Raw genomic sequence first — 13816 nt, forward strand, 5'->3', positions numbered from 1 at the left:
TTACACATACTTGTCCCCATTTTATTGTTGAGAGAGCGATGCCTGATAATATGGTATTACTTCTTTTTCAGGGTCCTTTGTGAAAAAGAAGAAATGAGAACCCTCCATGTCAGATTATTCCAGTCACTGATGATACTTTGGTTACCAGCCCTCCACCTCTGATCCCTGTTAATAAACCAGGACAGAAGCCCCCTCCTCCTCCACCTAATGTTCTCTACGTTATGCCTTATTATGTTATCTCCTCCAGTCAGAGGAGGGGCTTATGTACCTGGACAAGATGCCGCCGGTCAGCTTCCTCCATGCTCACCTGTTGGTGCACCTGGCTTCCTTGCAGCTCCTCGATGGTCCTTCGATCTTCAGAGAGACAAAAACCTCCCAGTGGGGCCTCAAAGCAAACCCCCTCCCGGCTCAAAGATTTTATCCTAAATCAAGTGAAACATCATCTGAAGAGGATCGTGACAGAAGAGATGCTGGAGGACCGATTTAACCCTTTGATCATGAATAACACGAACGCATGCAAAACAAGTGATCGCTCCTATAAACAACACTCCGTTACAGTAATAGTGGTCACGAGAACATTCAAAGGGATGCTCCAGCAATTCAGTGTCACACTTCATAGGTTGGATGAAAGCAGATGATATATCCTGACGTTCAGTTCTTTAGTCAAGCTACGAAATAACTTGATCTACAGCTCCAACTGTTTCCCTCACTGCTTGGTAAACACCAATATATTTCAAAGTTTGTAACACAGGATTTGAATGATCAATTTGTAGTCTCCAAATTCCAAACCAGGATTTGATCAATAATTGACAAAGCTTTTCCAGAGCACAGAAGACTAGAGTAGAACTATTCCTGACAATTGAACTGTTCTTGAAGTGTCCATCTGTGGAGTGCCCCTTTAATTATACTTGCAAAATAAAAATCAGGTTACAAATAAAACTTCAGCTGTCAAATCTGCCCCACACACAGCCCTTATGTGACAGAACTTGCCGAGTTGTTGGTTCATTAACGTGTTCCAACAGCTTGGTATTTCAATTATCGTTTAAGAAGGAACCAGTAAACATGACACACGGTATGAGTGGTGCTGATATCAGTAGTTTATTGTATGCAAGTCCAACACATTCAAAATAGAGAGGAAAAAAGAACAAAACAAAAGATTCTCCACCTGCAACACTTTTTGTACTAGCAACAAGTAAAGGGTAAACACCGTCAAATGAAGATGGCAGACAACTGTTTACCACACCTGCTAAAGCCAAGAAGGTACTTCTATTTCCATTCAAAAGGGACTGGAATGATTCACAATGAGGATCCACTCAATTCATTTTCCACCACGGGAAAAGTCATTTACGGCTTCTTTTTTTTTTTCCTTTTCTTTTGAAGATCCTTTAAAGGTTTGGTTTGGAAAAAGGGTGGGAGGGTTGAAAACCTCGGTAAAAAAGAAGAACTATCAAACTGTAAATGTATATACTCAAAACATTTTGCCACCATTACAATGTGAAAAACACAAATTGGTTTGAAAGCCTGATGGCTCTTCTTCGTCACCCTCTTCATTGACCATTGCTGTAAAAAGTATGATTGCAGTCAAGTGCTTTAGTTAAGCAATTACCGGACAAATAAACATTTGGGGTAGAGGTACCAATCAGAAACTGTCTGTTAAAAACACCCAAGGATCAAAGAGCTGTCATTTTTCTGTAATAGGTCAAAGACTGATTGTAACAAATTAAAGGTCTCTATTGAAAACTAATCTCACATCTGAAAATATTTAATCTCAACTACAAAAAGGGAGAGTAGTTTGTGGAAAACTACATTAAAATGCCATGTCTGTACATCAAATCTTGTTTTAACGGCAAGAGAGCAAATATTTCATGCGGATAACAAGATGAGCACTTCATTTGTTTTTTCACTGCCAGATGAGGAATTTGGTGAGTCCGTGTTCAAAATTACAGATTGTCCCAGAAATGTTGTAAATAGTGCAATACCACCAGGCAAGGAAGACCTCATTTGTATATTTGTCCAGAAAAATGCTACATTGATTTCACTTCCCATTTCAGTGCAAGATAATGAGAAAAAAAAAAAAAAATCTCATGTTTTTCTTTTCAGCTGAAACCAAACAGTCTTCAGAAAGAAAGAAAATGCCTTACAGGACCAAAGAGATACGACTAGTATGGCATTCAAATCAGACTTGCCTTCAATGGAAAAAAATAAAAAATAAAATGGAACACAAAGCACAATGAATAATCAGCATATGAAAATACGAATGCATAAACGGCTAGAAAAGTGGAGCACAATTGTTTGCTAGTCGGTGGACTGGAACTACGGCCAGCCCACCCACACAGATCTTTACAAAATATTGTTGCTGAGAAAAGAACAGTCTGACAACTTTTGAGTCCAGGGATTAACCCAAGTGCTACCATGAGTCTCAACAAACGATATGGCCCGACTGACAGTAAGTATCAACAGAATCTGAATCACATTGTGAGCCATTTGCCTTTTCCAAACCTTGGTTCAGTGAAATCATTGTGTGGAGACGTGACTTGTTAAACCAAAGGAGCAAGCATTTTTCCCGCATTATCTTTAATGTACCTTTTTTTTTTTTTTTTAGGGGGGGAGGGGAGGGTTGTTCTTCAGATATACCTCTTAACCATTTAACAACAGAACTGGAGGCACCTATTGTCTCCACAAAACCCAGAACAGACAATACAAAACAAATGTACAAAACTCACAGCAGCTCATCTTAGGTAGTAAAACAGTATGGAAAAAATGAAATATGCAACTGAAAAAAGTAAAATTTACCTAAAACTTGTATACACTGCCATTTCTTTTTCTATCTGATCCCAAAAACAATAGTTCAAAATGAGCAGCGCCATAACAGGAGGCAGAGAGCCTCAAACTGCTTTACTCGAGTAAGACTGGAAAATGTGAAATAGAAGGCACCACTCATGCTTTTTATCAAGTTGAGAGAAAATGAAAATATACACAGAAAACCAAAACACAGTAAACTATGATTTCTGCTGTACATTTATTCTGTTACTCCACACTTGAGGAAGGGAGGGAAGGTGTCGTCCGTCCCAGTTTTGCAGTCTAGCTGTCAGGAAAAAAGAAAAAGCCAAAGAAAAACAAACTTTGAATCAAAAGAATAAAAGCTGAGCGAGCCGCCATCAATACCACCACTCTTCTATTGTTCGACTTTGTTACTTGTGTATCCTTCGTCCCGCCACTCATTTGGTGAAAGTCCAGGATTATAGCTTTTTTTTTATTATTATTTATTCGATTTATAAACGAGGAAAAAATATATAATGTAGATTTGCTTGTCATCTTGTCCATCCAGCAGTAATTGAAGCTTCTTTTGGGTCAAAAGTGTGAAAAGTACATTGGCCACAGCAGACAGGCTGTGAGCGAGGCCTGCCCCGGTAAGTCGTATCGGTTTGAGACAAAATAGGTCTCTCCAGCTGCGTTCCAAGCATGGATGTCAATGTAATACGACAAAAGTACCCATTAGTGCATATTGATGAGTGCATTATGCAATTTTGAAGCAGTGGTCTCTCAAAAAGGAAAAAGTAAAAGGCAAGCTTTTCCCCTGGAACTGCACAAACTTTGCATCTCACTCTTTTCCAACAGTAACAGGCAGAAAACTACCATATAAAATGTGCAATAGAGGGATTTCGTGAAGCAGCGCCCCAGTTAAGTCAAGGCATATAATCTCTTTTCCAAATGATGGGCTGTATTATCGTAGTTAAAAAGTCTCATCAGTCCCTCCTAATGTGGCAGATTACTCCTGGTTGGTTTGCCTTTTTTCCACAAATTTACAAATTAAAGTTTGTGAATTCTTGAGATACCCGAAAAGGATGCTCAACTCACAACTAATAAGCGCATTTTTTTGTTTGCTTATTTTGTTTTGTCTATTTCACAAACAAGGTTGACAGGCTGTGTCACATTCCAAAGCAAAGAGGGAACAAAAAAATAAAAAAATAAAACAAAAACCAATATATACTTTCATACATGAAGATTTCTTTTCGTTAACGAGAACGGTTGAAGATGAAGAACCCCGGTACTACTTCCACACTGCAGGTGGTGCTCTTCTCAGCGGCGCTGGGTTGTGAAGCGACCCTCTCCGGGGCCCCCAGAGCCTCTTCCGGAGCCCATGCCAGGTTTGGGGGCCATGCCGCCTCGAGGTGGTGGTCCCCTCCCGTCACGTTCCCGCATCATTCCACTGCCTACGATGCCTCTGGAACCTCCGGGGCCTCGGTCGGTGCGCCTCATGTCCCGGCGCTCCTCTCCTCCACCGCGAGTCTCCCGTTCACGCACCGCCCTCGTCTTCTTCTCCTCTACGTTCAGACGCACCTCGCCTCGAAACATGATAGGCTGCAAGGAGAAAAGCACGGTCAATTTGGGAGAAACTGGCACAGAATATTTACCTTTGAATACATTTCACAGCCCACATCACTCACTGGTTTGCACACACACAAGTTTGTCAATCTGTCCGGGAGTCCATGTGCGCACTGCTGTGTCACACTGGTCTGACCTGACAAGTTGTGTGTCGCTGCCAGTCAAACTACCTTGTTCTACAGCTGCTGGCAGATTGACTTTAGCTCGACATGAAAAAAACGCAGCCCCTCATTCATTTAAATTAGGCCAGTTTGGTGTCGCTGTGGGGGTAAAACGCAAGGACCTCACACAAGTTAATCTTGGCTCAAGTTTTCTTTTGCTGCAATTAAAACGCCATATGTCAAGACTGTTGATTAATCAAATGCATGCAAGTACAGATTGCTGGTGGATTAATTTGTGAAACTCAGATTGTCACAACAAAAAAAGACAAAGTCTGGTTAGTCACATATCAAAACAGATAAGAGCGGTTACTTTGAATAATGGCGTCAATAGATTTCTTAAAGAGTTGGGTAACTTTAAAGCTGGATCACTTTGTGAAGCAAGATTACTATTTTACAAAACGCAGCCACTTCATTCATATCAAGGAGACCAGCGAGTTTCTACCACAGGTTAAGATAAAAGTGCAGAGTTGTACCACAAAAGTTAATCCTGGCTCAACTTTTGAAGGCATCAATGAAGGCACTGTGATGGCCAATTAAAATGTACATTTTGAATACTTTGACAGGTGCACAGTAGCATTGTGTCAATATACTCTTTTGGAGAAACTTGCTAGTGATAGTTTGAATATCCTGCTTGCCCGTGTAGTGTCTTGGTGTTTAACGAGCCTTCAAAGTTCATAACTTGTGTTACCTGGAGCAAGACAGCGACACAGTGCCTTCTGTTTGTTTTTAAACTTAATGTTATGGTTGGTCTGAACATAGCCTCGGATAACTTTCACTGACATGACAATGTGAAATGGCATATGTATTATCATAGACAATAGCTTTTGTCATTTCCTGTGTGTTGTTCCTCCCTCCTGTTTAACATTGTAGAAATGTGCATCACCAAACCACCACCAAATGAAAGTGGGTAAATAAATTTCAATACATGCCCCTTCTACCTTGGCTCCCAGGATTCTTTGCACAGGCTCAGATTCGTCAAAGACTACAAATCCAAAGTTGGGCAGCTTCCCACCAACGCCCTTGGTGTTGATCCGCAGCTCCACAACATTTCCATATGCTGCAAGGAAAAAACAAAACAATAGAGTGTAATTAAACTAATATTTATTGACAATAAAACAATTTTACACATCATAGTAAAAGTGTTGCTTTTTTGAGGAAACATACTCATGAAGAAGTCTTTGAGCTCGCTCTCATCAATGTCATGTGGGAGGTTTCCAACAAAAAGCTGGTGACTGTCTGGGTATCGGACAATTCGCCTGTTGTCAATGTCACCAGTTTCCGAATCTCCCCGGACACCTGCTGCTCAGAAAAACACATCAGATTAGTTTACGTGCATAATCAGCATCGAAATCCGAGAAAGCTAAAGCACCCGCATCAAGAAAGTGACACTCACACCACCAGTAGAACGGCAATAAATGTTCACCGAATAATTGGAGAAAATCAAAAACAGGATTATAGACTGTGACTTAAAAGGGTCCCGTTTACCTTTGTTAACAAAACTCAAGTGTGGTTTCCCCATTTGTGACTCCGAAGATGCAACACCATCTAATCGTGACAGAGAGGTAGAATATAACAAAAGGAAAAAAGAAGAACTAAACCCTTAATATGGGCAACGGGTGTAGGCATTACCAGGCCTGGGACCCCGCTGAGTAAAGGCCGGTCTGTCTCGTGTGCGCTGGTCTCTGGACCGAAGAGGTGCTGCCTGTGTCTCCGTCTTGGCTTCACCTCTGGGCTGTGTGGGGGAGGGGCGTCCCACAAAAAAAAAAGAAAAAGAAAAAACACACACATCAACCATACATCCTTTTTATCATTGCCTTTGCATAATACGCCAGTGAATCAGTGATCACCCCACTTGAGCAAGTCATGCGTTTGTCTCAAGTCTCTCAAAGCACTTTGCTGCCGGTATAATTGCTTTGAGTAATCAAAACCACAACTTTTTCAGGACATATTTCCACTCTCCTTTTATGAGGGAAATGATACATATGTATAACATATTGGTCCATAACATTCTGCTGTAGCTGTAGGTTAAGAGTTTGATTAAATTCATGATGACCCTCCTCAGCCAGTACATATTTCACTTGTCTGCATGTCAATTTGTGCCAACAATTTAAACCAATCACGGCTGCCTCTGCTTTGTCCAACATGCAATCCCTGTCGTAATATACCACCGCCTGTGTGAATGACCGTTCTCGCTAATCTTGGGTTTTAACAGAAGTCAATTAAAAATGTTTTTTTTTTGCCCAAGTCCACCATCTCTCGAACAAGTTCTTATGCTTAACTATGGAGAGATAGGGGAATATGACCACATACATACATACATACATACATACATACATACATACATACATACATACATACATACATACATACATACATACATACATACATACATACATACATACATACATACATACATACATACATACATACATACATACATACATACATACATACATACATACATACATACATACATACATACATACATACATACATACATACATACATACATACATACATACATACATACATACATACATACATACATACATACATACATACATACATACATACATACATACATACATACATACATACATACATACATACATACATACATACATACATACATACATACATACATACATACATACATACATACATACATACATACATACATACATACATACATACATACATACATACATACATACATACATACATACATACATACATACATACATACATACATACATACATACATACATACATACATACATACATACATACATACATACATACATACATACATACATACATACATACATACATACATACATACATACATACATACATACATACATACATACATACATACATACATACATACATACATACATACATACATACATACACCATGTGATGATTTCAATTTGTCAGCCATCAGAGAATTTAACCATACTGGTTGTTTATTTTCTTGAGGGAAATGTGCAGACCCTAATGGCCCAAAACTCTGCCCAACAAAAGCGTTGCAAAAATTAACCAGCACATAGGTTCTCATGTTCTCTTAGCCGTAGTTTCATTTGAAAAATTGTCAATAGTAGGTTACCTGTGAGCTTGGAGCTTTAACAACATGGGGTGAGATTCCAGAGGAGGCGACTGTGCCGCTGGGAGGCAGGTTTTTACTGGTCACCGAGGCCCACGAGAAAGTCTGTAAAGGATGCAAAAATCATTGTTAACAGCAATAATTACTCAAAACCTTACTCAAACATTAGTAGGTGCATCTTTGGACATATTACTAAGATTATGGAAAACTCTGCTGGATTGGATGATATGGTACTGGACTGTGCATCAGAACATTACTTTTGATAATTTTTGCAACTTGAGATTCTAGTGCATAATCATTTATATATTTTCCTCATAAGGTAAAATACTGAATACAAATAAACTCTCCCTCAAGTTGCCCAACATCCATAATAAACAGCTTCATACATTTAAAGAATCTTGTATGTATTATTTTATATGCACAAAGGTTCGACCCAGCACTTTACCAGTCCGCTGTGAATCCCGGTGCTGTAGTTTATCAGGGTTCATACACATTTTGACCAATGGATTTCCGTGACTTAAAACCAAATTTCCATGACCAAACATTTTGTGAAATCTCAGTGTATACATGAAAAAGTGAGAACATTTAGTATTTAAACTAACAATGAGAATTCCAAAGCATACAGTATACCTTAAATGACAAATGAATGAGACAATAGTTTGATTAAAAGAATAAACATTTATATAAATGTTTATTCTTTTAGTCAAACTATTGTTCCTTACGTGCAAATCCATCTGTTTGGACTGTAAATAAAAGGTTCAGGCTTTGGTCAAATAGAACAACATCGGCCCTTTGCTTTAACACGTTGGACAACGTGAGACTCTTGAAGTGAAGGAGCGAGCCACAACGAGCAGAGATATGCGCATCTGCTTTTGCCACAAGCTATCGGGGAACATTCAGTTGAAATAGCAGGCTGGTATCTTCGGATGATTTAAAAGAATACTGGGAATTGGCAACCTTCAGTGCCCACATTACCTTAACAGTTAGGACTTCACTTTTCGTTACAGCATCGGTTATCGACACCTGCTTGTTACCGAAAAGAGAGACGCGGTGCTCATCGTAGCAGTTGCCCTCGCTGTGGTGAGATAGCCGGGTGATAGGGGTTGCAGTAGCTTCGCTAGCAGCATGGTTAAATCTACACTTCCCTGGCATAGTGGATTATCCTGACCGCTTCCCTGAGCTACTGTTGCTATGGCCACCGAACTTATCAGTTAAGGTGCGTTCACTCGCAGCGTGAACAATTTGCACCGTGAGTATGAGAGCCTGCTTATATTTTGAGCGTCTTTCTTTTAAAAGCATATTTAACATTTCAAACTCACTGTAAATTAACATATGAATATAACAAATTTCCATGAATTTTCCAAAACTTTTGGGATTTTATTTTTCTTCAAGGAGTTTTCCAGATTTTCCATGACTGTATGAACCCCATTTGTGCTGGCTGAATTTGAGTTGCTACAGCAAGAGTCAGAACAGTCATTTTGCCTCTTCAGTTTAGATACACCACAATCCAGTGAACTCTGACTACTATGGCCCCCGAAAATCTAACTAACCACTGAGAAGTAAACCACAGAGGTACATTAGGCTTACCTTGGGAGGCTCCTGGGTGTTGGGTGGAGACTCCACAGGGGCCGGTGACGGTGCCTTCTCCTCCATCTCTTCCACAACCTTCTCATCTACGTCAGGCTTTATCTCCTCTACTTTGGCCTCTGGTTCAGGCTCTGGTTCAGGCTCTGGAGCCGGCTCCTCCATGGGCTCCTCGACTCCATTACTACAGAGCACAAATCAGAATGCGGTCACTTACATAGATAAAATAAGTTTTAAATGGCTAAATCCTTCATGAAACATTTCTCTTTCCTAAAAAAACAAACACAGGAAGCTATATTTTTGAGATAGGATGAGGTTTTAGCATACGCGACAGGGTGAGGTTCATAATAAGTGGTGCTGTTGGGGCTTTCTTGAAGTGGCTCTGGGGATGCCTGCCTCTCCTCTGGCTCCTCTTCAACTTCCTCCTCTGATTCTAAATGAGAAAATCATCACTCTCACATTTAACCATGTAAAAATGAACTTAAAAAAAAAAACAGTTTGGGAATATTTTACCTTCATCAAGCTCAGCTTCAGAGTCTCCAAAAACCTCATCCTCATAACGGAAAATGTCATTGTGGACGTAGAACTTGTTTGCCACAGAACCCTAAGGAAATGTGTCATGCAAAGTGTCCATTAAAAACAAATGAAAGCAATCGACTTTGAAATTGAAGGACCATAAAATGTATTTTGCACACATTAGTGACTCAAATTATCAATGATTTTTGTGAGTAATTTCACAAGAGCAAAAGTAACTGATCTACAGATACCAGATCTGTCCAACATGTCCATTTCTATTTATTAAACCAGAAATCATAAGAAATTATTGTATCACTCAACCTTGATGTCTGCCAATAGTACTGAAAGGTAGAGGGGTACTTACTTCAGGAGCGAGCACGAACGTTTGCATAAACTTCCTCATGGGCTGACCATTGTTTGACAGTTCTCCCAGGACTTGCACCACCACGCCATCACTCAGTGTGGCATGGGCATCCACGTGCCTGATCTTTGTGTGGCACTCACTGAACTGCAGGGACATGACCTTCTTGTGGATTTCCTGAGAGATGCAGAGACAAGTTGATAACCAGACAAATTAATAGAGAAAAGATTTCTAAATCAACAATTGTTTTAATCAAAAGATGTAATAATATCGGATTCCCATTGATGTCAAGAATTTGGCAGTTTAATTTCATAAAAAAAGAAAAGAATACTTAGGTCGTCCCCACAATGAATAATCATGTACCTTGCACTTATTACAGCATTTTCAATGTAAATCTTTATTGTTGGCACATAGCACCTACCGCTTGACCGTACACCGCCTCCGCCAGCTTTCCACTCGGGTCAAGTCCTCCATGAACATAGGAAGAGTTCCTCCCATAAAACCTAATGGTACGACAAAAAAAAAAGTTAAACATCATAACCAAAACCTACAAACTTTGTGTCTTCCACTATACATTTTGGTAGTTACCTGTGCAGGAAATCTGGTGCCTTGTTTAAGAGTGTGTAATACTGCCTCACAAACTCCCGCCCTACAAGCAGGGGACTTGGCTTCTCCATCACCATTTCTTTGGTAAACAATATTAAGTGCTGAAACAGAAGATAAACAGGTAATTAATTGCAATAATTACATCTAGAAATGTAATACCCTTAATGTGCAGTCAATTATGCACACTATCTAAAAAAAACAAAAAACAATGCAGTCTAACACTACAGCCTTGCTTTCAACACTAGGTTTACAAAAGGTTATTGAGTCTTTCATTACAATATTTAGTTTATTCAGAAGAGATGTCGATTAGAGTTGTTGGTCATTTTGGAGGCTAACGTGTATGGTGCTGGTGAATTCTATTGCATTATATTGAGGGAGTTTCTAAGATTGAATCTTAATATCTTTTAACTTGGGGTAACACAACCCAACTCAAGTGCACCACATTAACTACAGCCTATACAAAAATGACTATAGTTGAAGAAACACTTTTCCTAACCAATTTGAACAACACATTTAAACTTTCGTAAAGGTTGCCTTTGTTGCAAAGCTTTTGTACAGAGACTGTAATAATGTGGCTAGGCATACCTAATGAATTGAGTGTAGGATATGACTTAAAACAAGCTTAGTCAGTTAGACCGCCAACGTTAACTGAAATATTTGAGGTCAGGCAATTTCAAGGAAGACGTTTGTTTTACCTCAGGTAAACACTTGCGTTTGATTAGCAAGTAACGTTACAGGAAGTGCACAAGTCATTCACGTCTCCTTTTAAAAAGAGCAACGTTTCACTTTGTTGTCTCATTAGAGCCATGTTTTATCAGATCCACATCAATCATTTAGCAGAAACAAGATATCTGACTGTTGAGCTAGCTGGCTAACACACTAGCTAGCACACAACTGCGCCATTACGTTTATCCAATAAGACAAAGAGGAAAACCGGCTGTAGATAAACAAAAAAGGGAAGCAATCGATGCAGGTGTTTGAGTTTGGCAGCAGAGATAACGAACTTTACTACAATTGTATCCCACTTTTAAACAGTATATGGTACATTACATACGAGTCACACACATGCGTCCCTTTGTAGATAAGTGGCCTACTGTATGAGTTAGGCCTTTCATGTCCATGCTAACAACAGTTTGGCATTTCAGTTTTGACAGATTCATAATTTGTATTTTAGGTTCCTGTCCTATAAATTGCGCACCACCTACGTCAGCTAGGTAAACGTTTTCTGGACTACAAAAACAAGGGAAGGAATGCACACTCTGAACTACTGGCCTCTTTGCTGTCATTTTAAATGCTAACGCTAGCCCGGCAACGCAAAGCTTACGACATGCTAGTTGGCCAGCTAACATTAGCTTGAGCTAACTTGTGGCGTCGTCACTTTTCTTCAGCTTACATTTTTTTATTTGCAGGAGAAACACATATTTTAAGAAAACGCATAGTGTTAGTTATTGTCGACAAGCACATAAAATGGACACCTGACGAGACGCTACTTTGCTGTGCCATCACACAAACACAACTTGCACGCTAATAGCGAGCGGGGAAAAAACACCAAGGCGACATAATGTTGAGCCGGGCGATAGCCATTGTAACTGCACCAATAAACCATATCCATGGCATGCCAGAGAGGCTACACAATTGACAGACTACTCATTTCTAAATCAACTGAATCACATTCTATACAACTCGTAGGGGATACAAAGTTGCCTCAAACTTTAAAATAAATGACCCCCAACTTGCAGCGACTGTCAAACCATTATCAACGAAACAAATTGAGTGCTATGCTAGCTCAAAGAAAACAAAGGAAGACAGATTTGACCAATTTAATTGAAACGCGTGGTCTCTAACTACATATCTAACGTGGGGCGCTTCTACAGTAACGGAATGCCTGACGAGACGACAACGTTGTCCGATTACTGCCCGTCTAGCGAGCGGTCGCGGTTTCGACTAACGTCAGACAATGCAGTTAGCTCACGTTGGCTCGTACAGTTAACGCTAGCTTGTCAACCGCCTTGTAGCTTAGCTTTAGAGGAGGCTCACTTACCTTATGAAAGACTATTTATGTAGACAGAATTATGTTTAATAAATATCTACGAGTAACCGGCTGTAAACTGTTGTGTAATGTCCCAGGGGGAATAGTTATATTTCCCTCGCGCCACTAACTAACAGTTTATGATCTCTGCTGTCCCAGAGATTGCAGATTTAAAGTGATAGGTTCTATTTATTGTTTTACCCCTGCAATCTGGGGCAGGGAACCCCCATCACAAGGAGTCAGCCAATGGACTGTTTACACTAGGCAACATAAATTATGACGACAGACAAATAGCCCCGCCTCCCAAACGTTCTATTAATGCTGTCCCAAAAATATTTGACTTGACTGTCGTAGTGTTGAACATCACACTGTTGTTACTTCAATCTGAGCTTTTTTCCCTTCCTGTTATTTATGACTTCTCGACCATTCTCAATCATTTTCCCTTTAAAATGGTGACCAAGAGTTCAACTGACGTTATGTTGTCAATAGTGGTAAGTGATGGATATTAGACAGACATACTAAACTGTAAAGCTGCTTCCATGTCTCAATAGGCAAATATATGTATTAAAACAAAAACAAAATCTGAAACATCCCTCATTCCCATAAATCGGACACAGTTACGGGTCAGCTATGGAGCTAAATCTGCTGGTGCAATGCAAATAGCTGCTTTAATGCAAATGTCCATACATGCAACAATGGGATTATTCCTGATGTTTCAATAGTTTGTCACAAGTGTAGGCCCAGTTTTTACAAGTCTGGATATTGAGCGCCACCAAGTGGAACTTGTGTCTTACCCTTTTGTAAATGTCATAAACTAAAACTAAATAAAGCTAAATAAATGTGTCATCATGTTTGTAAACAAAGTTAAAGCGAACGTTAAAGTATTCTCACAACATCCAATTAAATAAAAAATAAATCTTTTAACAATCCCGCACTTTGTTTTGTGATTATTGTAATTGGAAAAACTCGACACTTTTGTTGTGAGGAATATACTTCAAGCTACCCTCATGAAGTTGAGATTCATCATCACAACTGTTACTATATTTCTAAATATGCAAAACCTTCAT

General features: G+C 39.5%; 1 protein-coding gene across 2 annotated transcripts; it reads right to left on the bottom strand.

Annotated features, from left to right (window-relative positions):
- Nucleotides 1–1075: 1075 nt before the first annotated feature.
- Nucleotides 1076–12956, bottom strand: g3bp2 (GTPase activating protein (SH3 domain) binding protein 2). 2 transcript variants are annotated; one of them, XM_034529282.1, is made up of 13 exons: nt 12762–12956; nt 10703–10821; nt 10536–10617; nt 10118–10291; nt 9751–9841; nt 9565–9670; nt 9241–9421; nt 7657–7758; nt 6177–6279; nt 6033–6092; nt 5712–5846; nt 5486–5604; nt 1076–4362 (listed from the first exon to the last, which is right to left on the bottom strand). In XM_034529282.1, exons 2-13 carry the CDS (start codon nt 10795–10797, stop codon nt 4081–4083), a joined length of 1530 nt encoding a protein of 509 aa, XP_034385173.1. In that variant the 5' UTR covers nt 10798–10821; nt 12762–12956; the 3' UTR covers nt 1076–4080. The 2 variants fall into 2 exon arrangements, with proteins under 2 accessions (XP_034385173.1, XP_034385164.1); XM_034529273.1 differs by having other exon boundaries at nt 5477–5604.
- Between the last annotated feature and the right edge of the window lie 860 nt (nt 12957–13816).

This window comes from Cyclopterus lumpus, chromosome 1 (assembly GCF_009769545.1).
Source record: "Cyclopterus lumpus isolate fCycLum1 chromosome 1, fCycLum1.pri, whole genome shotgun sequence".
Lineage (NCBI taxonomy): Eukaryota > Metazoa > Chordata > Actinopteri > Perciformes > Cyclopteridae > Cyclopterus > Cyclopterus lumpus.

What these genes read in the sequence shown, in the direction of transcription:
- g3bp2 (XM_034529273.1), bottom strand. Translation starts at nt 10,797, where the DNA reads ATGGTGATGGAGAAGCCAAGTCCCCTGCTTGTAGGGCGGGAGTTTGTG. An exon ending in TGAAGCTGAGCTTGATGAAG is followed by an intron (nt 9,671 to 9,750) that starts GTAAAATATTCC and finishes TTTCTCATTTAG; the next exon opens with AATCAGAGGAGGAAGTTGAA. An exon ending in GCTCAAAGACTTCTTCATGA is followed by an intron (nt 5,605 to 5,711) that starts GTATGTTTCCTC and finishes TTTTCCTTGCAG; the next exon opens with CATATGGAAATGTTGTGGAG.